Raw genomic sequence first — 27,716 nt, 5'->3', positions numbered from 1 at the left:
CTCTAATTCAAGAAAACATTTAAGCATGTGCTTAACTCTATTCAGGATAGCACTTGTCTTCCAGAACCAGAGCACAAAGGATTTACACCTACGACCCATCATACCAAAGTATTAGATTAAAAAAAGAAGAGAAGACAAAAATGCAATGAAGCAGTTTACAGGAGAACTAATACGAAAAAAAGGAAACATTCCTAAATTAAATCCCCTGTATCACTTTGACAGAATCTGAGGAAATAGTTATGAGCACGGAGAACTTTCAAACAAAATTAGTAGGAACCCTCTAAGAATGCAACACCATTTATTTCCTGCTTTGTGTTAAAGTCAGCAATAAGACACTAATCTTAAAGCTACAAATTAAAACTCCATACCTTTCACTGCATCCTTATATATGTCAACAAACAATGTGAAGATTTCTTTAGGAACAGCATCTTCATTTGGCAAACATACCAACATAATGATAATTTCTGCCTGACCCAAGCTATGTAATCCATTTGTTGAGAAGTACCAGCACTCTTCTGAAGAATCTTAGTGATAAGAAAAAATATTTTTTTTAAATTCACATATATGATACTCAGTCTTGGAATCAAATATATTAGAAATTGGAATTAATAATCTGTGGTCCTCTGTCCCTTTAATCCTACCACTGCAATATTGCGGTCTTAAAAAAAAAATTGCAAACTGAAATTTCAGAAAGCACTGGATAACGCACTGCACAGGAGAGAGTAACTCTCACAGGGACACTCTTCTCAGGCCATATTGTCTAGAGACCCAGGGGGTAACACCATAAATAAAAAACACTGGAGAAGATGTTTCAATAACAGGCATCAAAAAAAATCTGATAGGATACAGGTTCTGAAGGAACCGTACATGCTTGCTTCCTCACTGAATCAAGGTGCTGATTAAAGAAAGTTTTAATTGCAAAGGCAAACTTCACTATGGAACCCAAGGCAGAGGCTTATGTCTTTGAGTGAAACAAGTAATACGTCTTCATTTATCATATCCTCTTGCATAAATAAGTATGTTGCATGTTTGCAGCACACGCAGGTGCCACACTTATTTCTGTTTAAGTGACTAATGAAAAGGCATCAAAAACTCAGTCATTTTAAATAAAAAGGCCAGAAGGGACCATTGTGATAATTTAGTCTGACCTCCTGTGTAACACAGGCCATTGAACTTCTCCAAAGTAATTCCTAGAACATCTCTCTCAGAAAAACATCCAATTTAAAAATTGTCAGTGATAGAGAATCCACCACAACCCTTGGTAAGTTGTTCCAATGGTTTATTACCCTTACTGTTAAAAATTTGCCTTACTTCCAGTCTGAATTTGTCTAGCTTCAACTTCCAGCCGTTGGATCAAGTTATATCTTCTTATGCTAGATTGGAAAGCCCATATTATTAAAAATTTGTTCTGTACTTAGGTATTTACAGACTGTATTTTAAGTCACCCCGAACTTTCTCTTTGGCCTGGTCCCCACTAGCCCCCCACTTCGGACTAAGGTACGCAAATTCAGCTACGTTAATAACGTAGCTTAATTTGAAGTACCTTAGTCCGAACTTACTGCAGGTCCAGACGCGGCAGGGAGGCTCCCCCGTCGATGCCGCATACTCCTCTCGCCGAGCTGGAGTACCGGTGTCGACGGCGAGCACTTCCGGGATCGATTTATCGCGTCTAAAGCAGACGCGATAAATCGATCCCAGAACATCGATTGCCTGCCGCCAGACCGTCCAGTAAGTGTAGACGTACCCTATGTTAAGCTAAATAAATTGAGCTCCTTGAGAATCACTGTAAGGCATGCTTTCTAATCCCTTAATCATTCTTGGGGCTTTTCTCTGATCCCTCTCCAAGTTATCATCGTTTTTGAATTGTGGACATTGGAACTCAGCAGCATTCCAGCAACAGCTACGCCAGGTCCAAATACAAATGTAAAATAACCTCTCCACTCCTACTCAAGAGGCCCAGGTTCACATTAGCTCTTTTGGCCACAGCACCACACTAGAAGCTCATGTTCAGTTGACTATCCATCACAACTCCCAAATCTTTTAAACAGATATCTTAAGTTGCTGTAAAATGAACAGAAGTATCCTTTCATTATTTACACAGCAGGGTCTCCAGAGCTTTATTCAAACCTACAGATAAAAAAATCCCAATTAGACAGCATCTTACACAAATAAGTTTGAAATCTGTGTACAGTATGCATCAAAAATGCAGCACACATTTCTGGGGAAAACATTCTTATAAGAGCATTCTTATTCCTTCCCAATGAAAGATATTGTTACGGTGAATACAGCCCTGCATTTGTCCTACAAAGGATACAACGACCAAGTAGGCACATAAATAAATTACAAAAGGGGTTAAAAGTTGCTTTGAAGCACACTGAAAAAATTACTTTAAAAAGCTTAAATTTACAAATTGGATAAAATAAGACAGCAATTGTGAAAATGTTTGAATTTTATCTGCTCAACCATCAAGATCGGTGAATTTAGTGTTTACACATTTCAAACATAATGAACCATGGAACATATGTAAATAAAAGGAAAATGTACATTACCTACTTACAAGATACTAACTTGACATTCACAAGGAGGTTTGCATTTAGGATAAATGTTAATGGATTAGGTCCTCCTTCTGCAAGAAGCAAGGTGACCTGCTGATGAGATGGGTGTTCTTCCACCAGAGGATCTAAATAAGATAAGGTCTGGATTAATCCCATACACCAGCCAATATCCATTTCCTCTCTATCTATAAAAGACATTACAAACTACAATGTATGAAATATGGTACTTGAAACTTCCATCTTTCTACTTAAGGAAACTGCTAAAAACACATTCTCTTGAACCTAAGGCAGACATATAGCAGCCAATGAATAGCAACATCACTTGTTTAAAGATGACTAGACCATATCACAAACAAAATAAGACAGTAGTATGTTGTCAAGTCATGCATAATATACAGCACCCAAGAACATATTGGCATCTTGCCAGGAGCTTCAGGGCCACAATTAGCTTGCTAGACATAGGCCTGGCTTGACATGAGTGGTTGAACATGGGTGAGGCCTCATTTCTTGGGAGACAGGATTAGAAAGGTAAATGGATCAGCAGACTGGAAACAGAATGTCTGTACTAGCTAAGATAAGGGGCAACATCCCGGGAACCATTTATGGACAAGATAATAATGGATAAGATAAGCCTAGAACATAAAATGAGATAAAGAGTAAGTCGTGCATGAACTGTGCATGCTGTACAGGGATTGGCGCCTACAAAGTGACCAAGCCAATCACAAAATATGTAATGCAATGTATAGTAAATATAATTATATATATGAAGAGGTTTGCTGTGTAACTTTGGATGTATGGTATGTCCTATACCCACTCCCTATGCTTGAGTCCCATCATATCAGGGTAACTTTGCTGTGTACCAAATAAAGGAACCTGAATAATGAGACTGGAGTTGAACTGAGAGTGGAAGAGTTCTTGCTAAATAGTACTAATAAACTCCTCAACACCATATGTGGTCTGCAACTTGTGCACCAGTATTATGCTTCATATGCAAACATAGTTGGGCTCAAATACTAATTGATACTGTTGTGGTTATGCTCACGGTTTTTTTTCATAATATACAAGTTCATATAAGTGCAAGTTCAGCTACCAAGCTGGATCCAAAATACCGCAAAATAATGTGCATTTTAAAACAATGTTAATTTGGCTTGTGGAATGTCACAGTGTATACATGAAAGTCCATATATTTTTAGAAAGCTTGCATCCAGTAAACACTAGTATTCCCCAGTCCAAATTTTACCTTTTCCTTTTTCTCCAGTTGCAAGTAAGAGTGGTGGCAGTCCATCATCATCATGAATAAGGCTGAACTCTTTGCTAACACAGTTTCCAATACCACATAGCATTCTGTAGTCTGTAGGACTAACAGGTGAATCATCATTAGTTTGGTTAACTGTGGCAAGACTAGGAGATTTCTCAACTTTTGTAATAAAAGGTAATTCATCAGCAGCTGGAATTACAGAGTCAGGACTATGCAACATCTCAGTTTTCCCTGTAGTGGGCAACTGGTCATCATCTGGAGCAACATGTAAGGAACAATGGAATTTCTCAGTTCCTGCAGTAATTGGAGTTTCATCCTTTGGTTTTACATCAGTTACACAGATGTAATCTACCGGACTTGCAACCTATGAGAAACAAAATAGATTGTTGATTAGATTTGTTATTCAGCATCCCTGAACAGCACTAGTATTCTCCTATATTAGTGTTTCAAATGCAAAAGCAGCCAACAAAGAGGGTATACAGTCATATAGAGAATCTTAGGGGACATTTTCCTAAAACAGAAAGCAAGCCACATCTCTGAAAATTACAGCACTTTTGCATCTTTAATACATATTACGGCACAGGTAAATATATCTGAGTCTAAAATAATTAGTATAATATTTAGTCTGATATTTACCTGTTCTATAGTAATTCATACCTAAAAATGGAGCATCTATTATTTTCGAGTATGACACAGTCAGTAGACACAACACAATCAAGGATTACATTACTAGCCACGAACAACTAGGCAGAGTTACCAGTATGACTTTATTTTGCAAGGCTCTTGAATACTGTAATTTGCCATAATTTGGACCTGAAGTATCTGCAGACAGTTATCTTTACATGATTTACTAATAGCAGCTTACTCCAGCACTTAATAGTACTGCTCGTTTCTACTCTAGGGCTTGGTCTACACTAAACCCCCAAATCGAACTAAGGTACGCAACTTCAGCTACGTGAATAACGTAGCTGAAGTCGACATACCTTAGTTCGAACTTACCCCCGTCCAGACCCGGCAGGCAGGCTCCCCCGTCGACTCCGCGTACTCCTCGCGGCGAGCAGGATTACCGGAGTCGACGGGGAGCACTTCTGAGTTCGATTTATCGCGTCCAGACTAGACGCGATAAATCGAACCCAGAAGTTCGATTGCCTGCCGCCGAACCAGCGCGGTAAGTATAGACAAGCCCTAGGTGTCACATCTATGCTGCCCCCTGGGTGAATTATGTAAAGCTGACAGGGTGTGGAGATACGAAGCAGCACAAAAAGGACATCAGTTTTTCCCATATGATTAAAGTAAAACTAAAATCCCACACTATCAGCCCAGGCATTTCCCTCTTCCCTTCTTTTTCCATTTCATCGATGCAGCTCTCCTGGAATTGGCAGTTTCCCAGTGTGCACTGGGTTGTGACAGAAGTGCCATTTGTTTTAAGCACTGGTAAACACTACGCACATAGAAAACTGAAAACCAAAAAATTACTTCCTAAGGGCTTGTTATTTCATGAACAGATGAGGATAACTGGCTTCCTTACATTTTAAATTTGCAAATTTATACAACAATTGAATATATCAAGTTGTATCCCTCTCCTGCCATCTCTCCAGCTCTCTTGCTTTCTTAAACTATAAGCTCTTTGGATAAGACCACGTCTTTGTAAAACAGTTGGCACAATGGGACACAACTTCAATGCAAGTAATAACATTTTTTGAATTATAAAGAAAAAAAAGTGTTGGTATGATATGGCAGGGCAGGAAGGGATGGAAAGTCAAGAGCCTCTCTCACTCCCAGCAGAAACAATCAAGAGACCGGCTCCCTCCCTGTGCCAGCACCATAAAAATAAGGCATGTGAGTGCACCATACAAAATACAACCACCCTACCCCCGCAGAACACCCTTACCTTTCTATTTAGTTTGAACATCGAAAAGTCAGATTATTTTCAATTCTAAGTTGGTGCACCGGGGCATTAAACGACTCCTGGCAGAACCAGGTTAGTTTTTAAAAGACAGAAGCAATTTTCTATCTGATCATTTAAAAAAAAAAAAAAAAAAAAAAAAAAAAAAAACTTTTTTTGTGAAAAAAAAAAAAAAAAAAAAAAAAAAAAAAAAAAAAAGGAACTTTTACTGTGAACATGTTAATAAAGACAGAATTCAGAACTCTAAGATAAAAATACTTATAGCCAAAAACAATTACTTTAATACTATGCAGAAGAACTGGAGTCATAACATTTTCTACATAATGTTCAACTACATAATTTTAAAGTTTCAACGGAGACACAATACACTGAACATACTCTTATCCACATGGTTTCTGTTTAAATGTGGTCTCGTCTACAACTTCAACATAAAAACTGAACAGCTACCCAAAAGCCTTTCCAGAAAGCAGGGTGGATTAAAGAAAGAAAAAAAGTTGATTAATTTAAAATAAATCAGATTTTTTATTTAACCTGGATTTTGATTGTTAATTATAATAATTTCTTTTAAAAAATAAACCTGTTTAAGATTAAAGCTGAATAAAAAAAATATGTTAAGACTAGGGCTGTCAAGCGTTTAAAAAAAATAATCAGTTAATTACTGTTAAACTATAATAGTATACGATTTATTTAAATATTTTTGGATGTTTTCTACATTTTCTAATATATTGATTTCAATTACAACACATAATACAAAGTGTACACCACTCACTTTATATTTACTTTGATTACAAATTTGTGCTGTAAAAAACAAAAGAAATAGTATTTTTCATTTCACCTCATACAAGTACAGTAATGCAATCTCTATCATGAAAGTTTAACTTACAAATGTAGAATTATGTACAAAAAAATAACTGCATTCAAAAACAAAACAATGTAAAAAACTTTAGAGCCTACAAGTCCAGTCAGTCCTACTTCTTGTTCCGCCATTCACTCAGACAAACAAGTTTGTTTACATTTACAGGAGATAATGCTGCCTGCTTCTTGTTTACAGTGTCACCTGAAAGCAAGAACAGGCATTCGCATGACACTGTTGTAGCCCACGTCGCAAGATTTTTACATGCCAGATGTGCTGAAGATTCCTATGTCCCTTCATGCTTCAACCACCATTCCAGAGGACATGCTTCCATGTTGATGATGGGTTCTGCTCACTAACGATCCAAAGCAGTGCAGACTGATGCATATTCACTTTCATCATCTGAGTCAGATGCCACCAGCAGAAGGTTGATATTCTTTTTTGGTTGTTTGGGTTCTGTAGCTTCTGCATCAGAGTGTTGCTCTTTTAAGACTTCTGAAAGCATGCTCCACACCTCATCCCTCTCAGATTTTGGAAAGCACTTCAGATTCTTAAACCTTGGGTCAAGTGCTGGAGCTATCTTTAGAAATCTCACATTGGTACCTTCTTCGCGTTTTGACAAATCTGCAGTGGAAGTGTTCTTAAAACGAACAACATGTGCTGGGTCATCATCCGAGACAGCTATAACATGAAATACATGGCAGAATGCAGGTAAAACAAAGCAGGAGACATACTACTCTCCCCCAATGAGTTCAGTCAAAATGTAATTAATGCATTTTTTTTTTTTAAATGAGCGTCATCAGCATGGAAGCATGTCCTCTGGAATGGTGGCCGAAACATGAAGGGGCATATGAATGTTTAGCATATCTGGCACGTAAATACCTTGCAATGCCGACTACAAAAGTGCCATGCGAATGCCTGTCTCAATTTTAGGTGATGTTTTAAATAAGCCGGCAGCTTTATCTCCCGTAAATGTAAACAAACTTGATAGTCTTAGCAATTAGCTGAATAAGAAGTAGGACTGAGTAGACTTGTAGGCTCTAAAATTTTACACTGTTTTGTTTTTAAGTGCAGTTATGTAACAAAATAAAAATCTACATTTTTAAGTTGCACTTTCACAATAAAAAGATTGTATTACAGTATTTGTATGGAGTGAATTGAAAAATACTATTTCTTTTATCATTTTTACAGTACAAATATTTGTAATATAATACAACACTTTGTATTCTGAGTTGTAACTGAAATTAATATATTTGAAAATGTAGAAAAACATCCGAAAATATTTACTAAATTTCAATTGGTAGTCTATTGTTTAACAGTGCAATTAAAACTGCGATTAATTTTTTTGAGTTAATTGCGAGTTAACCGCGATTAATTGACAGCCCTACTTAAGACCTAAACTACTTATAATCTCTTAAGCATTAAAAGTAAGTAAGTTGAATCCATGAGCCTCTATCAATAACACTGGCTTTTCTATACACAGAAAGCAGCAGGGAAAAACTAACTTTTGAGGCCAAGCTTTATAAATATGGCACAGTAAGTAATGTACTACCTTAAGAGCTTGATCCTGTGCGGGGCCCAGGGGCTGTGCTAATAGGTGCAAGAGACTGGCAAAGTCATCACAAGTGCTGGGACCCAACCTCTGATTCCAGGAATCATCATCATGTCTCTCATCAGGATCATCCACTGAGCCCACCTAGCTAGTCTCATACTCCTATTTTATAGTTTCTCCCTACCTGAATTCTGATTGGCTCAGTTCTCAAATTATTAATATTTATGACTGCACCCACCATGGAAACTCACTCTCCAGCTCACGGAAAAACACTGATCTGCCTAGTAACTACCTGACCTTGCTTCTGAGCACTTCAAGCAAATGGCCTTGCTCCGGTTCCTTGCATGTGTACACAAACAGAAATCCCCCTTGGTCTCTAAACAAACAAAATACTGCAATGCAAAAGACATGCAGGTTACATAAGCAGAAATCTTGGACTATAGTTAGTTCTTTTGTTTTTCTGAGGGTTCAGGTAGTTATTTAACAAAGGAGAAGGAGCAGGGTGTGTAACCAGAAAGGAGCAACACTAGTGTAAAAGCAGGACACTGTGAGAAGAGGAGACAATATTCTTTGAATTGCAGCCTTTAGTATTTACACACCTGGGAACTGGAGGAAAAAACTGTCATGGCTGCATATTGTAAAAAAAAAAAAAAAAAAGGACTATTTGGGAATATTTTCAAGAAATTCAGGAACCTCTGGTCTGGATAAAAAAGAACATGTGCCAAATGTAAACAGTGCAACAAAGAGATGCAAGGCCTGGTTAACAGAATGAAACACTATGAAGAACGCTCCTCAGAAGGCAATGACTTTGAAGATGACGATGTGGACATGTCTGAGCAATATGTATCAACTGGTTAGTCAACTTATTTTGGTACCATTCTTATGGACTCCCTACAATGTCTTAATATGCTAGTAAATGACAACTTAGATTGTCATAAATTTATGTTTTGGGTGAATTACTTAGTTACAAATTTCAAAGTGTCTATTCAAAATGTAATTGGTTTTATTAGTTTGTTATGAGAGTATTTATCAATTAAATTTTTACTATTACTGCTGGACTTTTGGAATGATTTTTTTATTGCTCAGTGTAATCAGACATTCTAGGTGAAGATTTCCTGTTTAAAAGTAAAGTTTATTTATAAAGATGGATGTTCATATATGTAAACATCTATCATCTGCAATATCTCCTGGTACCACCAGCAGTGCTGCAACTAAAGATGTCAAACAGTAAATGACCTGTTAATAAAAGAAAGATTTTCTTCATTATCATCAACCATCATATTCAGCACCAGCAAATTCCAGAAAGGCTCTAGATTGTTCAATTCATTCATGCAACAAATTCTCCCTTCATCTTGTTCAGAACAAGCATTTCACTGACATGGTTCAGTTATTATGACCAGACTACACTCCACCTAGCAGGACAGATATTGTTGGGATGTTGCTGGATATAGTGTATGAGAAGGAAATTGATCAGTGTGCAGAAAACATTGATGGGAAATTTGTTAATCTGAGTCTTGATGGATGGAGCAATATACACAATTGTACAGTAATATGTGCTTGTGTGACAACGGAAGATGGCATTGTCTATTTTACAGAAACAATTCATACATCAGGAAATGCCCATACAGCAGACTACTTAAAAGAAAGAACTGTAAAAGCTACAACAAACTGACCACAAATTAAAGTGTCAAGAGCGTAGCTTTGTCACAGATAATGCTTCAAATATAGCAAAGATGAGAAGAAATCTAGAAGATGGTAATGAAGGAAACCTAAAATATATATATGGGAGCTGTGCTCATTTAATGTATCTTTTAGCCAAAGACTTAAGTACAACTCCAGGAATAAAGGAAAATGTTGAAACTACAAGATTCTTCCATAACAACACACTTTGCTTCAGCTTTACTGAATAGAGCTGAAGAATCCAAACTAATTCTCCCCCAAGATGTATGATGGAATTCAGTGGTTGAATCTTTTGAGCTTTTTATTAAGAACTAGACTATTCTGATAAATTGTGAAGGAATTCATGACAAAATAGATGGAACTATCACAATGAAAGCAGTCAACTTCAGACTAAAAGCAAAATGTGGACAATATGCTGAATATACTAAACCTATTTCCATTGCCTCGGACAATTGGCAGAAAGATTGCTACTGATGCTGTTGAAATTCGGAAAGAACTTCAAAAGATATTGCAGAAAGATTTACCCAACGACAAAGTTAAATTGCAGGTAGTGAAGAAACAGATTTACTCCACCTCATTTTCTTGCCAATATTTTCAACCCAAAGTCCTAGAGTAAGTGCCTAACTCCTGAAGGAGATGCTGCTATGGCATTGGTATCTAATAATCATCCATCAATCATGCCAACCATGATAAATTTCAGGGCTGGAGGTAAACCATTCAAGCAGACATGTTTGCTGATGATATTTTTAAAAAAGTCACACCACTGAACTGGTGGAAGTCACTAAGTACCTGGAACCAAAGTTTGCTGAAATACTAAACCAGCTTTTGACAGAAATAGGTATAGAAAGAATCTTTTTCATTTGGACTAATTCAGTCAATGTTGAGAAATCTACTGGGAGTTGAAAAAGCAGAAAAACTTGTCTCTCAACCTATGAATAAAAATGAGGAAGGAGGGGATAAGATTTATTAAATTTTAAAAGTCTGAAGGACAACTTAGTTACTTAAGAGACTGCTGTCTCATTTTCAAGAGACTTAGGCGAGTAGGAACTTAAGCTCCAGTCAGTCACTTTCACTTAGGCATATTTGAAAATTTTCCCAGGCTGACCTGAAATAATGAGTTTAATTCACGGACTACAGTTAATTGCTCTATTCTTTTAATGAATCATTTAATTGCAAAATATTAAACTTATTTTCATAAGAGAAGTTTATGTACCCAAAACATTTAAGGTTGTTTTGTTTAGTAAGTTGTGTATGCTATTTTGTGTTTAATTAAATTCCAGTTACCATCCTAATGCAGCTTGACACAAATAATGAGCAAAAAGTTAATTACCTAAATAAGCAACATATCATTCACCATGTTCTCACACACTAAAAATGTACAATTAAAAATAATTGAAAACATTAAATTATACAGTTGCTTAAATAAATGTATATAGTTATAATCTAACCTCCAAGGTAGCAAAAAAAGATGTATCAAATCTAGTGTAAAGGTTCTATTTAGTTGTAATTCAACATGTTTTAATGGTGTTATCAACCAGTGAAAATGTATCTTTCTTTAGAAAATAACTGAAGTACAAACGAAAAAGTTGATTAAAATTGATGCAACCCAACTGGCCAGAGAGGAGTCAAAGCCACATAACACTGCAGTTATGAAGGTGTCATCTTAAATGGGCAAACAAAGCTGTTTAAAGACAATCAACTTTTTATTTATGAAAATCATGGATCAGTGTATACTTTTGAGAATATACCATATGCACCTCTGGTAAGTCAGGGCTTACTGGACTCAGCTCTTGCGAAGACCTCTTGACTCCAGAAGATAGTTTTGTTGTGTCTGCAACTTCACCATTAGGCAAAATACCATCTGCAAACCAGACTCTCCTCTGTTCTCTGGTGCACAGCCCTAAAATGGGTTAAAAAAAGAACAGTAATTTGGTATTACCACAGTGTTCCAGCAGCAAACGGGTCTGTATAAAATTTCAGGCTTTTTTCCAAATTAAGATTTTACATTAAGCATGTTGGATTTAGTATGAACCACAATTATAGTTCAGATATTTTTGTAGGGCAAGTGTTGCATCTTTCTACATATATTTCTCCAAAATGTGGGAATTGTCGGATTTAAAAGTAGTAAAAGTTACTGGAACAAAGCAGTCACCCTACACACAAAACTGGTATTCTCTCCAATCAGTCAAGCAGAACTGTGGGCAAAGATATTCCCACACCAGCAGCAGAAGTAACCAAGCTATAGTTAATGCATCAATTCCTATTTAGTTAAAACAGGCTGCTATTTACTTAATCAATTACCTCTGGAGTAGTAGAACTATGGCAACATATCATGGATACAAGACAATAGTTTATCAACAAAACAATTCATATAACCTACCACTTTTTGTTTTAAAGATACTCTAAGTACATCTAATCTTTTATCAGTGACATTTTTGTAGTAAACAGCCAAAATTCAGAAGTGTAGTTGACATATATGAGATGAAGATGTGCTTTATCCATTATCACTTCTAGCCAGAGAATGTTTTGTCACCTAAGTACTTGCTTTGTTTCAGTATTATTTATATTACTGTAGCACCTAGAGACCCCATCTGAGATCACAGTCCCTTGTGCTATACATTGGACACAGTAAGAGACCCTACCCTGAAAAACTTACAACCAAACTAGACAAAATAAGGGTAATACTTCCTTTAGCTATTTTACAGATGAAGAACTAAGACAAAGATTGAGTGACTCGCCCAAGCTCACACAGGGAGCCTGAGTCCATGGCAGAACTCAGAATTGAATGCAGGTTTCTCTGAATCCTAGTCCAGTATCTTAACCCTAATAGCCTTTTCTGAATGGCTACACTGATCAATTAAAGAAATCTAGCCATTTTGCAAAGGCATCTATTCTATGTATGTGTTGAAAGAGTATATGCTGAATAGCTTAGAAAGTTTAGATAACAGATTGCAACTCAAAATTACTTAACTTACCATCAGCACCTGGTTGTTTAAGTACAGAGATAGGTAACAAAACAGAAGATGAAGGAGAATTAGGTGTGCCAACTGTCTGAGCTTCCTGCAAAGGTGGAACAGTAGAACAACATTCAGAGGAGATACTGGAATTGGGGATAGGACCAGTTGGACTCATCATCCTTTCAAATGCCTGTGCTAAAAGGAAAAAATGCACTTAGTGTTTAAGATCATGCCATTTATTAAATGTTTACAGCTACCTCAAATTTTAAATTAAATATTCCTGTCTGCTGTTTTTCTTCTAAACATAGAAATGGACACTCATTGTACAGCCTTTTGCTTCAGCAGTGACCATACATCAAACCATGTAATTCCTGCAAGCACACACGCTTCATTTACAACAAAAACAACGAGGAATCCTTGTGGCACCTTAGAGACTAATACATTTATTTGGGCATAAGCTTTCATGGGCACAACAAAAAGTTAGCACTACAAAAAATAATTTTCCTTCTTCTGATATTCACTCCTTGTCAACTGTTGGGAATGGGCCACATCCACCCTGATTGAATTGGCTTCGTTAGCACTGACCCCCCACTTGGTAAGGCAACTCCCATCTTTTCATGTGCTGTATATTTATACCTGCCTACTGTATTTTTCACTCCATGCATCTCATGAAGTGGGTTATAGCCCTCGAAAGCTTATGCCCAAATAAATTTGTTAGTCTCTAAGGTGCCACAAGGACTCCTCATGGTTTTTACTGATGCAGACTAACACGACTACCCCCTGAAACCTATCATTTACAACAGTACTCAAACCGAGAAGGATATTCACAGAGACTGTAAAAAAATAGACCAAGGATTTCCCAACTTAAGTAGTGATACTATGTTCTTCTGTATATTAATCACAAATCACACTAGCTTCATTTCATGCTCAGTTGTGAAAATGTTTGTGAAGTACTGACAAATCCCATATTCTCCATATTGGGAAAGATAAAGAAGGGTTTATGGTGGAGTTTCAATACCAAGCAGGAGAATATTACAAGTAAAAACAAGCTTTAACTGGGATAATCAAAAAGGAAGAAATTAATTTGATTCATGATTAAAAAACCATGTTAAATAAAACAGGAATGCACTCCTCTTTTATCTTTGTTAAATGTTTCAATACAAGAAATTAGGGCTTCAGTTTGTCACTCTTGTTCCCAATACTAATAATGTCACATCTTCGCACAATTTAACCTTCCTCAAAAGGACTGCACAATCTTGCCTAGTCCATTTAGACAAACATTTATGACACAAGTGGAGGCATAACAGAGTGGACTAGGGGGACATGGTCTTGGGAACAATCTGATGAAGACTTGTTCAGCTAAACAGAGGTTGAAAATGTTGCTTGCCTCAACACACAGCCTTGGGAAAGGAATTACATGCAGTATTTTTGCAACTTAGACTCCCCACCAACCAACCAAACAGAAGCACTCTAGCTGCATTAGAAATCCTATGCTTTGCCATCAAGTATATGCATAATTACTGTGGCAGAGAATGAAGATGGAAGATTGAAGTCACTGAAATCTACTAGACAGGCAAATTTTATCAACATTTCAATCACAGTCTTAGAAAGGAAACACTTCCTCCTGGGTACACAGATTCATCCTTCAGTCCTAAAATAACAATTTTGCTTAACTTTTCTCCTTTGATGAAAGTAATAATTACAAGTAAATAAAACCATGGTCACAACTTTTTACCTGTATTAATAGATTTGTAACAGCCAATACAGACTCTTGCTTCCTTTTCAGTATACTGCAGCTTACACTTCCGATTGCAACAGACACCACAGAACACCTGGGTCAGAACAAAATCTAGTTTAAACATTTTACGTGGAGGTGGTAGTGCCACCTACAGTTAAGACATCTTATAATGACACGTGTCAGGCAATTTTTACTTACTTGTATAATTACCAAACTAACCATTTAAGCTGAAATTTTCCATACTGGGTGTCTGCCTCATGCTGGAATTTTTAAGTTTCAGCAAAAATGGTGTAGCCATCTCTCAAAATGAGGCTGGGGTGGAAATTTTTGCCCTCTCTCAAATACATTTCCATAACCGTTTCTCATTGAGAAGCTCTAGATCCTCATGCTTTGGAGCAGGAATTTGAAGTTTAGGAAGGACTGCCTTTATGTTGAGGATGCACTTTTTGCTGTTCCCATGAAAATACACCTAAATTTGGCCAAATTATAAGCCTTTGAAAGAAAGATTTTAGGTCTCATGAAGGTGGCCACTCCTTAAATGGGGAAAAATGCATTTACAATGACCATGAGAAACCTAGAAAATGTAGGATGAGAAAAGATGGGTTTGACCTTAATGTAACTTCTGAGCAGATATTACTGCCATATGGAACTTTAGAGAAGTTAAGGATAACCCCCAAGACTTAAAGGTGCAGAAGACGCTGTAAGACAGCAGAGTTCCCAGCCTAAGACTGAGCAAACCTTTTATCCAGTGGCCCAGATGGTAAACCCACTTGCATTTTTTTTTTTGGTCATATGTTAGACTGGAGTCCTCCTGGATTGTAAGAAGATGGTCTGAACCCTCAAAGAACAGGAACTTCATTATACAGCAGATTATCCTCCATACTGCTAGGGGAAGTGTATCTAGGTTGAGTGGCAGAATCCCTCTCCTTAATATTGAGAGCAGGCAGCAAGCATGCATATTCTCTGGCCACCTGCAGAAGACCTGGATACCAGTACTGACAAGGTCACAAAGTTGGCTCAAATGAGCCTGATCTTCTTTATGACCCTGGGCATCAGGGGAATGGAACAGAAAGCATATAGAAGATGTTGGCTCTAGTCCAGCAGAAATGCATCTGAGAAAGAGCTTTTGTCTGTGTGCTCCTGTGTAGTACACTTTGGTGCTCTGTCCCAACTCAGAGAGATCTATTATTGAGTGACCCCATTCACAAAATACTGCAATAGCCACCACTGGTTTCAAGGGCTTCTTGTGTGGATGGTTGATCCTGAATCCTCTTGCTGAGCAAGTCTGCCTTCACATTCACTTTCCCAGCAAGAACTACTACAGGCAGATTTGGTTCTGGATATGCTCCATTTACGGTTTTCTTGCCTCTGCAGATAGGAGCTGAGAATGTACTCCTCCCTGCTTGTTGATTTAACACATGACCATGTGTTGTCAAGCACCTGTACTACACACAGCTGCAGGAATGGACAAAAGGCTTTAATAGCCCATTACACTATCCTGAGCTCTATTACTCTGATATGGTGTCTGGACTCCAGGTGTTCCTTAGATCATGTATTTTGATACACAACCCAGCCCAGATTGGCAGCATCCAAGGTGATTGTGATGGCAGGAAAATGAAAAGCAAAGGGTCTCCCCTGAAGATTTTATCTGTTTTCCACACAATTAAACTGTTGGAGCATTGGAGAAGGGATGGTCAATTTCATCTGTACATTTAGTGTGTAATAACCTACCACCCATGTTCAGATGAGCAAAGGTCATGGCATAGGTCGATGAGGAATCAAGCCCACTAGTCTACAGAACTGCTTGGTTTGTACCAGTTTTTCCCTGGGATCTGTCAGGGAGTCTTGAATTATGAAAAAAGTGTTGTAGTAAAAATGTATGTCCTTCAGCTAGTCTGAGACACATCCTGTCTTCTGTTTTATACAGGTGGAGATAAGAAAGGAGAGAACCAGATATCCTTGGCTGGACTGAGAAGGCCAGAGCTGATAGGCAGAGCAAGCTTCTCCCTGCTCTGCATCTGCAATATGTCAAACAGGGGATGAGATGTCTGTGGTGAAACTGTTTGCAACTTGAGAGCATTTGCCTACCTCCCCGAGAGTTCCTGAAACTGTCCATTTATCAGGAGGGGAAATGGATGAAGCACCAATCTATATGTTCCACCAAAGATGTCTCATCCAATTCCTCAGATATAGGCAGCTCCTCCTGCAGTTGTGAGGGATCCAGGGTTAATATTGGTGTCAGCAAGGAAGCGTGAATCAGTGCCAGGTGAATAGGCAGCTGTGAGAGGATCAATGCCAAAGGAGGAACGGTGCCACAAGAGGTATAGGTGCCAGCGCACAGGTCAGTACCAGAGTTGGTCATGTTGCCAAAGTCCTTCATGTGGCCCTACATATAGAATTCAAGAGGGCCCTGCATGAGATGCTTCCATGGTGTCTGGATCTGAGGCAAGGGCAAATGTGCAGAGTATCAAGGTCAAGACAGGGTACCTTAAAGGTTCATTTCCAAAAGGGTTGGAAGTCTCTGAGATGGTTCCAGATTGAGACCAGAGAATTTGGTACGGGAACAGAGACAGGCCGCAGAAAAGTACATGATAGGCAGTGGGGAGAGGGTCTAGTAGTCTCGATGGTGGACTCCCACTCAGGTCTACAGAGATTGAAGGGGTTACCAGCATCCACATCAATGAGGGGTCCAAGTTAGTTGAGGACAATACACTGGCTCCAGAGGAACTTAAAGAGATTACAGTTGTGCCATATTAGAGTTTCCAAGGCCTTCATATGTCAGGAAATACAAAGAATAGCACTTGTTCTCTTCTGCTTTTACCCTCTTGTAATGAGATTCGTCTCCTTCCTTTAACCCCAACAGGCATTTGCATGCACTTACTGTGCCAAGACAGAGGTATCGGTGCTGGAGGAAAGGGCATTGGGGCAAGGGCAATGGTGTCAGAAGTGGGCACCAAGGTGGGTACTTCCTACATCACTTCTTATAGCTCTTACAAGGCTCTGGGCCATAAAGGCTCTGAAGGCTCCGGGGATAAGTCAGGCTATGTACACTGAGTTTTTCTACGTCACTCTTAATTACAAGAAATTGGTATATTAGACTAAGACCTAGCTTGACTGGATAGAAGCAGGTTCCATTAATTTTCTACAGTAACAGTGAAGCAACTGCGTACATTGTGGGGGAGTCTATACCCTTATAAAAAGGGCTATGACGTCACTCTCACACAAGATCTTATATACCACAGAAGGGGCCAACGGATATGGCTTTTCAAGGTGCTTTTGCAGCTCAACACCAGGGACTATATATCCCACATCTGAGAATATACAGGAGCACCTCAGGGTCTCAGTTTTCACATGCTCAGTAGAGACTTGTTAAGAGTTTGGAAGCTAAGTTTTCTGAAAATGCCATCTGTACTGGACATGCTCTAGCCCACGCTCCAAGAGCTAGGCAGGACTTTAGCCTGGAACATCAACTACAGGTAATGTAGCAACAGGCACCAAAACTAAGAGCAGGAAGACCATTTCTCCTGTGCTCTCAGGAAATACGGATGAAGAAACAGCTGACTTCAACGCAGAAGAGACAAGCACGGAGGGGAGTAGATTCATATAACTAGCTATGGGGAAGGAGAAAGACTGGGATTGGCTGGGCAGGAAGACTGAGATGTGACTCTGATGGGAGAGCACTAAGGAAAAAAGACAAACTAGCTAGGCAAGGAGAATGGTATGAGGTATTGGGGGCGGGGGAGAGAGAACTACTGAGACATGAGTGGGATGGAAGGGACAGACACAGAATGGGTCAGGCTTGGGGAAAAGAACAGGGGCAGGAGGATCTGTGACCACTAGAAAACACAGTTCTCCAGAACTTCAAATGGAACCAACATTCCCAAATCTCAACTTATTTCTGTCATCAGCAAAACAGCTGTAAAACCTACCACCAAAATGAGTGTTCATCCTCTTTTAGTGTCTGGTTCACATACCAGATGACAACCTACTGCTGTCAGTGAGCAGTTACCATGAGCCCAAGTGGCAGATGTCTGTGCTGTGAATCTAAAGGGTCCAACCCTGTTACTCACCCTGTGGTATCAATATAAATCTATGAAATAACTTTTTTCTTTTTTTTCAGATTTCCTTTTAAAAAAGCTACAAACAAAATTATAGATAAAAAGATGTGAAAAAATTAAGTTTGTAAAGTCAAGTACTCAAAAGTTAGGCAATGTCAAAATTAATATTGCCCATAAACTCATGGTCTCCCTAGGAGTATGCATTATGATACAATTGCCATTACATAATCACATTCATTTATTTATTTCTAAAAAGGACTCCTGCCTCAGTCACAGCACAAGTTAGAACTGCTCGGAGGCTGAAACAGGGTTGCATAATGAAGGAAATGTGTATAATACCACTGCCTTATTTGCTGCAGAATTTAGAAGGCGTGTAGTGAATAAGGCTGGGGACAGTAGGTTAAGACAGTTGAATGATCCTCTGGAGAACCGGATTCTCTCTCTGCCTCTGCGACAGAGTTCCCATGTGATTCTGGACAACTTGTTTAAATCAAATTTACCCCATGTGCTTAGTTAGTGACCATCTGTGAAATGATATGCAGAAGTGCTAAACACTCAGCTCGAACTAGAATCTATGGGAGATGTGCTTTGAACATGTGAAATGGTAAAAATATGTTACGTGCTTTGAAAAAAATCAGGCCCTAGGCATCTCAAATTGGGCACCTGTATGTAAAACAGGGATAATACTGTCACCTTACAGGAGTGAGGTGAAAATAAAATGTATTATTATTTGTGAAGCACTCAGATAGTGATGGAGTGCCACAGAAAATGAGGAAATGAATTATGTATTCGGAGCAGGCTCTAAATGACGTGCAGTAAATAAGATGGGGCCACACACTGAATCAGGATAATATAAAATATTAAATAGCAGCTTGCTGCTCATTAAGCACTATTCATCTTCTGCACTGAGTGAGGCAGGGGTCCTTAGTAAAAAATAGTATGTGATCATATAATTAAAATCTAAGACTATTGTAATGTATATGCCCTAAGGCTCAAATTAATGCTGTAGAGGCTTAGACTAAGCTCTTTGGGGCAGGGATCTTTTGTTCTGTGTTTATACAGCCCCTAGCACAGTGGGATCCTCATTCAAGACTACAGCTCCTACGTGTTATGATAATATTCTTAATTCTAGCATTGCTTAACTTTGCAGTGCTTGACTTTGCAGTCTTAATATTCTTTTAACTTAGTGACTGTGTGTAATATTAGTTCCATAGCACATCATTGACATACAGTGGAAAATAAATAGCAACTGAAAATAGCAAATCTTATTCATTATACCGACCACTTTACAGATTACCACAATCAAGAGTAATTATGAGTTGTCTTCCCCACATTCCCTGTACTTTCTCAGATTTCATTAAGATTTGAAATACTAAGATTTATTATTCCATCATTTAGAAGGTAGAAGAAACACTTTGGATATCCAAAGAAAAAACTCCTTAGTAATCAGCTTAAGTTGCTCAATAATAGGTCATAGGGCGAGATTTTTCCCAACTGTATTTTCACAGTAAAATCTTATATCTTTGCTTAATACTTAGTATTTGACAATCACTGAGTCATCTGTAACTATAAAAATATATAGTTAATTTAATTCAAAAGTTTCCTAATGAAAAGTTGATAGAGCCTAAAAAAGTAGCACTAAATATCAGGCAAAGGAAGGAAAAACTAAGTCAGAGTGGTTTTATTAGATTGAAAACCATTGTGTTATGGCATCATATTTTTCATTTGAGGACCCCTAAAAATTTTGAATGGAGATGCAGACCCCTTTGGAAATCTTAAGACAGTTTGCAGACCCCCAAGGGTCCATGGACCACAGGTTGAAAACCCCTGCTGTAACACAATACATGGGCAAAAGCAATTTAATGCCAAGCATTTTTCATAACTTACTTTCCCACATGCACGACAGTGGTGTCTTCTTTTTGTAAATGTGAACTTGACTTGGCAGTTCATGCAGTTGGGTGCCTCTGAATCGGGGACCCAGGGTGGCTGTTTTAGTCCCAGAACTAGAGGTGTTTTAACAGGTTCTATGCTTGCAGGCACACAACTTCCGCCTGCTTCCAAGGAGTTTTCTGTATCAGACTGATTACATTTGGAGCTTATGTCAGTACTAGTTTTGGTTTCTGAGAGAGGGGCCTTTGGGGGTATGGAATTCACTTCCTGGAATTCAGTCGTAGGCATATTTGGCTTGCTGAGCTCTCTCTCAATTGCAGTTCTTTGAGGAAGATTAAGCAACTGTTTAGGTCTAGCACCTCCAGTATTTACGTTCTGATGGCTAAGAGTAGGGACAGGTACTTCAATAGGAGTCTCAGTTATATGGTTAGAGGCCTCTTGTTGAATAGGATATGTACTTTTTTCTGGGGGAGACTCCAATTTATATTCAATATCAGCTATTCTACAAGTACTTTTAATACTGGAAATCTCTCCAATCTCCTCCAGTTTTGCTTTTGTTTGTGAATCATTGACCTTTTTGAAATCCAGGTTTGCTTGATTTCCATCAGACTCCAACAGATCATCCATACCTTCTTCAAAGGGCTTTGAATTATTGGGCTGAAGACACTGTCCAGATAAGAAGGCATCAAGCTCAGCATCACTAATCAGTGAATCACTTTTAATTACGTCTTCCTCAATAGTTAAGTCAGCTAAAACTGGACAAGTAACACTTTGATCATGACTGTCAACTGGCTGAATACCATCACTGCACAGTTCAATTTTAGATTCTCCAACAGAGCCAGCAGCGTGGATTTGGGGAGAATCACCTTTATTAATTTTGTTGTCAGATTCCCTCTTCTTTCCAGCTACAGTTATAGCTTCTTCTACAAAGCATTGGTTGATTTGGTTTAGATATCCTTCCTGTTCAGAAGGTGCCCTCTTTCCAGAGGATTCCATATTGGAGAATCCATGCTTAGATTTTCCTGCATGCATAGTCACAGTATCACTGATGACATCTGCTTTTTCATTTTGAGGTATGTGGCCACTTTTGTCTTCTGTTACAACTAATGAACCACATATGGATACAGCAAGTGGAAGACATGACAATGAGGTTTGGATATCTTCATCAGTTACATGGGAAGTTGAAACACTGTGCAATATTTCATTGGTATTAAGTTCTGGACTGCACAAGTTTTCTTCTGCACTCTTCATCTTATCTAATACTACCCTATCCTCTATTTGAGATGAAGAATCTGGTAGAACACATTTTCCAAATAATTTTAAACTGCTTTTGTGTAATTCAGAACTCTTTGGCAGATCAGAAGGCAAGGATTCCCCATTACCTTCATCTTTTGAATCTACATTTTCATTAACACTCTCTTCAGGTGACTCTTGACTTATCACACAGCACAGACTTGCATCTTTTAATGATTCACAACGCAGCTTTTCAAGGGTTGTGTCATCTTTGGAACTGAGTGCATTTGGGGTCTGTGATGTTACAAAGGCAGATGTAGAGTTAAGGCCTGTAATTTGTTCCAGCTGATCGAATACCTGATTATCCTTTAAAGTTTCTGTCCTAATTTGATTATCACATGAATCTGAGAGCTTTGCTTTACCACGATTGTGTGTTTTAAAATCCAACTGGCTCAACTCTTTTTTTGCAACATGTCCTTCATCTTGTAGTGTTGTGTCCCCACCATTCTGTTGTTCTGTGTCTGAAACACCACCGAAAGCTACTGACAAACTACAAACTGTAGCTGGTACTAAAGATAAATCAAACCCAACCAAAGAGTTCTCATTGCATTGGAAGTCATCTGGCTGCAGCTTCTGAATATCTTCATTACTACTCGTTGAATGGATCAAATTACCTGTGTCACTGATGAGATCACATACAGGTATACTACACCTCCCCAGGCTCAAAGGCTGAATTTCATTTGAGGCACCACCATCCACAGTAGACAGAAGATCGAGTCCAGTAACATTTTTCTCATTTTGTGCTGAGGAATTCAGTTCAAACTTTGCTGTATTTGTTGTAGCCTGACTGGCTAGAGGGAATTCTTCTGACATACTACAACTGCTAACATATTCTTGCACTTTTGGTACCAGGAATACAGGTTGTAAGTAATCCAATTCTGAAGAGACTGAATGCTGTATTGAATCACACTGGTTTGCAGCTGTTCTGTAGCAGTCAAGTTCATCTATTTAAAAACAAAAAGGATCAAAAGCAAAGTTTATAAAACTGGTTCTTCACACGGCACTCCCACCTCGCAAAAGCTTTCTTCAAACAAAAAACACCACTTAAGAAGAACAGACCAAATTTTTTTCACTTCCTCTTGGTCTTAACCATTTAAGTTTGTTTTCCCCAAACAACAATAAAAAGTAGCACAAAGATCCATCTAACCTGTATTTTGCTCAAATTCATCAAGTACTTTGTCCAAGTCACAGACTGCTGCTTTAAAGTAACTGTCCATTCTAGTTATGGCTCTAGTGAAACTTGAGTCCTCTTGTACCTACAAAGAAGAATGTGCTGTTTTATTTATTTAAAGGATTGAGTGGCAAACTTGCAAATTTTAGAATAGCTCCTTCCCTTCTCCCCATATACGGAATCCAAGATTATAAACACTGCATTGTAAAATCCTTTATGTTCAATATGTTCTCAAGAATCCTCACGAAGACAGAAAGAAACACAGGGATTTAAATGGCCTTGCCAAAACTGAATCATTTGAAGGCATTTGCTGTACTGTCACAATTTCATAGTTTCAAAGAGTTTAGGGTAGGAATGAACCACAAAGAACGGACACCATTTGATCATCTAGTCTGACCTCCTGTGTATCTCAGACCATTAAATTTCACCCATTAACCCATATATTGAACCCAAAAACTTCAGATCAAACCATTTCAGTCCTCAGGAAGCTAACCTGAGGTGCGCCACAGGCAGAGGACAGGAGAAACTTGAGGTGCCACCAATGCCCTAAGGAGAGGGATGGGGGTGGTGGACAGAATACAACTGGCAAATTGTGTATTGGATAGGAAAATTCCTTCTTGATCCCTGAAAGCAATCAGCTGAAACCCTGAAGCATGAGATTTGATTACAGTCAATGTCTTAGTGCAGGCTGCAAGTATTATGAGTATGCACAGGGCAATGCAGAGCTTCTTGTTCTCTCTATGGCACATTAAGGGAAGGAATGAACAGGGGGAGTCACAGACTGCAAAGCCTGACTCCTGACCACCTACAGAACACAGAATTCCTCCCAGAACTGGATTAAAGTATATTTTTTAGAAAAAGATTTCTAATGTAATTTTAATGATCCCAAGTGAGGGTGAATCCACTATCTCCCCCGATACAGTGTTCCAATGCTTAATTACCCTCAGAGCCAGGAAGTTGCATCTTATTTCAAGGATGAAGTTGTCCAACTTCAACATTCAGCCACTGGATCTTGTTATGCCTTTGTTTGCAAGACTGAAAATCCCCTTACTATCAGATATCTTTTCCACGGGTATATACCTGTGCACAGTGATCATGTTACCTCTCAAACTGAGCTCCTTCAGTTCTGGGTTGCAAGGCTTGTTTACCAGTCCTGGGATTATTTTTGTAGCCCTCCTCTTTCCACTATTTCCATATCATTTTCTGGAAGTGTGGACACCAGAACAGTACACAGTTTTCTAGTAGCAGTCTTACCTATGTTGTGTACAGAAGCATGACCACTTCCTTATTTCTACTTGATATTCCCTTTTTATACATCCAGAGATCACATTGGCCCTTTTTTGCTGCAGCATTGCACTGAGTGCTCATGCTGAGAGTGATCTACAATCATCCCTAAGTCCTTCTATGAGTCACTGCTTTCCAAGACAGAGGTATAGCCAGCATTCTATGTTCCCAGATATATTACTTGCATTTACCTGTATTAAAAACACATTGTGATCATTTAACCAGACTATTCACGTCACTTTGTAACAGAAACCTGCCCCTTTTGTTGTTTAGTATTCTACTAATCTTAGTGTTATCTACCAACTTTATCAGCAAAGATTTTATAATTAAATGGAAGTTTGTATTAGAAGGAGGAGGAAAATGAAATGCAACTGCTATTTAGATGTATACATATTTGCAGAATGTACTGAAGTGTATGCGCACAGGCAAGAATCAACAACTCAATTATGTTTGAGTACAATAGCTAAGAAACTTTTTGAATATATAGTGTCTCCTTTGGGTTACTATACTCACAGCCATGTATTACTCACTCTAACTGACATGCAGTCTTTAGTGGGCTGTGTGACTTGTCAACTAAACCCTCTATTTGCCTATAAAACAGGCATAGCATAGACAGCAGTAGTGCAAGCATCCCAAATTGTTTTAACCCCATTCCTCGTCTCCTTTCCTTGCCCATTCAGTCAATCATCTGCCTCTGCACCTAACCCTGGAAAAAAAAAAAAAAAAAAAATGACAACCAGTTACAAAATAACCACCACATTTGATATGTGGTCTCCTGGCAAGTGAGAACTTGACTGAGCCCACAAACTCATTTCATATAGGCAATAAAGAGTCTTCAGATGGCAACAACTTTCAGCTGTTACCCATTTGATGTCATTTAGACTAATGATTTGGGGCACAAAGCTTATTTCTATTAATATATTGAGAAATGTAGTCCAAGACAAAACTACTTTAAGTAAATATTATTTTATGTTCTGCCTGCTTTAGTTATTCTATGCATAAAGAAAGTTACAAGAATTGAGGGAAAAATGACGTTACCAATACTAAACAGATGGGCCTAGGTGGACACAGGGCCTTCTTCTATCCCCAAGTCAGTCTTCAATAGTAACCATTAACTTATTCCTTTGCATGATAAATTATTTAACTAGATCACTTTGCACAAATAAGATTTTTAGAAACATTACATAAAAAGAAAACTGTAGTGTAAACATTTATTTTAGAAGCTACCACTTCATGTTTAGAACTTGTATTAGAACTGAGAACCTGTACACTTGCTTTTAGTCTTGTCACAAACAATTTTTTCCTCTTATGAGAAGGGATATAAATGATCAGACCTACAGGCATAAGCTCACCACTAACTGATGGGGGTTAGGCACAAACTTCTCCCAAAGACAGGTTATTCTGTAGTTGTCCACTGTGGGCTCTCTTGTACCTTACTCTGAAAACACCTCATACGGGCCACTATGAAACAGGATACTGGACCAGAACTCTGGTCTGATCCAGTATGGCAATTCTTATGTTTCTATACTATTAAACCTTCAAAAATAAAATATTAATACTGCCTTAAAACACTACCTAAAAATTTACTTTTATATGCACACTAATAAAAATTACTGAAGAGCTTTATGAACATTGACTTTCAATATCAGAGTTTAGAGTGTCATTATATTATGCAGCACCGAAATCTGCAACCCACATACAAAAACCTTGTAATTCAGACATATATCACCTATGAATTATGAGTAAAGTAATTATATTCAAGCTGCAGAATGGGGAAGCTGTTGGAGAAAGACAAGACAAATTATCTGAATTATCTTAATTTTCTTCTGGGGCTCTAGTCAATATATTAGCCACTCATGCTTCAATCTCCAGGATTAGGTTCTGGAAAACTGTCAGTGGAATTACAGCCCTATAACTAAGTTACCCACTTACTGTAACTGACTACTTGAACATCTTTTATTATATATGTTAAAAATACAGTAAGCAAAGTATCTAATTACACAGCTCCTGATGTTCAACATTTTTTAAAAATTCTATGTTTAGAGTATTTTAAAAGGCAAGATAGGACTAGATAGCTTTAAGCAACTGTTTTATCTTTTATTAGAGCTTGAATTTGTGTTTCTGTGACAAAAAGATATTTAGGAAAAATAATTAAAATCTTATAACTGAACTGTTTACAGCTCAGCCCAATATTCACATAGAATAAAAAGGAAATAACATAAGAGGTTTTTCATTAATGGCTGCTCACCTCCTGAAGAAAGATTAATAGGATTTATACATTTTACTGATTAAAAAAAATTAAGGGGTACTGAGGCAGAGTGAAAAGATTAAAGGATTTCTCAGACAAATCTTTGTCAATCTCACACTGAGTCCAATGAACGTCAATCCACATTTTTTTCTTAGAGCATAAACCTCTCTGGGGCAGGGACTGTCCTCCTTTGTATTTGAACAGCACCAGGCATAACAAGGACCTGACCCTTATTGATGCTCCTTGACACTACCAGATTAGAAACAAATATTTATCCGTAATTGGTTGTGGAAGACTGCTGCTGAACACAACATAACATACCCCTCCCTCAGGGGGCTGAATGCATTACAGCTTTGGATCACTCCTAGCCTCCACCAGAACGGGTTGAAAGAGGCAGAAAGCATCTGGGAGGACAAAAGGCTGCCTGAGTTTGGGAGGGGAGATTTGCGGTAGGTATGCATGTGGCTTTTTTTAGTTGGGGAAGCTTGTATAACAAGTCCCACTTGTACTGAAGTTGTGAAGAGCCTGCATGCGAGGTGGATTCTGCCTCCGTTTGTGTACTTGCTTGATTATGAAAAGAACACTGTAGAGAGAAAGAATGAAGGAGCATGCAATAGAACAACATGTGTGGTTTGTGACTGGGGAAGAAGTGGATGAAAGTTGGGGCTGGGGGGAGACCCAAGATGAAACTGGGGATAGTAATAGAGAAATCGGGAATTGAGAATACAAGATAAAGGAATAGAAGAGGGTGAGGTAATAGACTAGACACTTGGGGGGAAGGAAGACGAGCGCACAACATAGAAGATGACAGACAAGAAAAGGACATCAAGGGGAGAAAATAGACTGAAAAGAGAAAAATAGACAACAGAAGAAAGGAAAATTTAGAGTTAAAGGAAAAGAACATAGAATGGAGATAAAGTAAATTTTTACTTAACAGAAAGGGTGAATGGCAAAGTGAGGCAATAACCAACCAAGTTTTATTTATTTATTTTAAGGGATGGCTCAAGTATGCTATAAGAACAGAAAGAACAGGAGTACTTGTGGCACCTTAGAGACTAACAGACTAAGGTGCCACAAGTACTCCTGTTCTTTTTGAGGATACAGACTAACACGGCTGCTACCCTGAAACCTATAAGAACAGAAATTCACCAGGGCCAGCCCCAGCTATTTAGGCTGCCCGTCTCCCAGTTTTATCTTTAGGTCAAACAAAATTCTCTCCTAATTTCCCCACAACCTTTTTCAGTAGCTGCTTCTACAAGCACCCCAGTTTTTG

At 38.3% G+C, this 27,716-nt stretch overlaps 1 protein-coding gene across 2 annotated transcripts in view; it reads right to left on the bottom strand.

Annotated features, from left to right (window-relative positions):
• The window catches only part of ZFYVE16 (zinc finger FYVE-type containing 16), a 50,195-nt gene that overhangs the window by 12,189 nt on the left and 10,290 nt on the right, over window positions 1-27,716 (bottom strand). For both annotated transcript variants that reach the window (XM_034773713.1, XM_034773712.1), the window contains exons 2-9: window positions 22,888-22,996; window positions 20,445-22,684; window positions 14,497-14,593; window positions 12,780-12,956; window positions 11,562-11,704; window positions 3,796-4,177; window positions 2,558-2,680; window positions 369-524 (exon numbers count right to left, since the gene is read on the bottom strand). In XM_034773713.1, the coding sequence (XP_034629604.1) occupies window positions 369-524; window positions 2,558-2,680; window positions 3,796-4,177; window positions 11,562-11,704; window positions 12,780-12,956; window positions 14,497-14,593; window positions 20,445-22,684; window positions 22,888-22,957 (3,388 nt within the window). In that variant the 5' untranslated portion in view covers window positions 22,958-22,996. The remainder of the gene's footprint in view (window positions 1-368; window positions 525-2,557; window positions 2,681-3,795; window positions 4,178-11,561; window positions 11,705-12,779; window positions 12,957-14,496; window positions 14,594-20,444; window positions 22,685-22,887; window positions 22,997-27,716) is intronic.

This window comes from Trachemys scripta, chromosome 6 (assembly GCF_013100865.1).
Source record: "Trachemys scripta elegans isolate TJP31775 chromosome 6, CAS_Tse_1.0, whole genome shotgun sequence".
NCBI classification, from domain to species: Eukaryota; Metazoa; Chordata; order Testudines; family Emydidae; genus Trachemys; species Trachemys scripta.
Note: the sequence above shows the minus strand (reverse complement) of the source record. Positions and strands in the feature narration are given on the sequence as shown.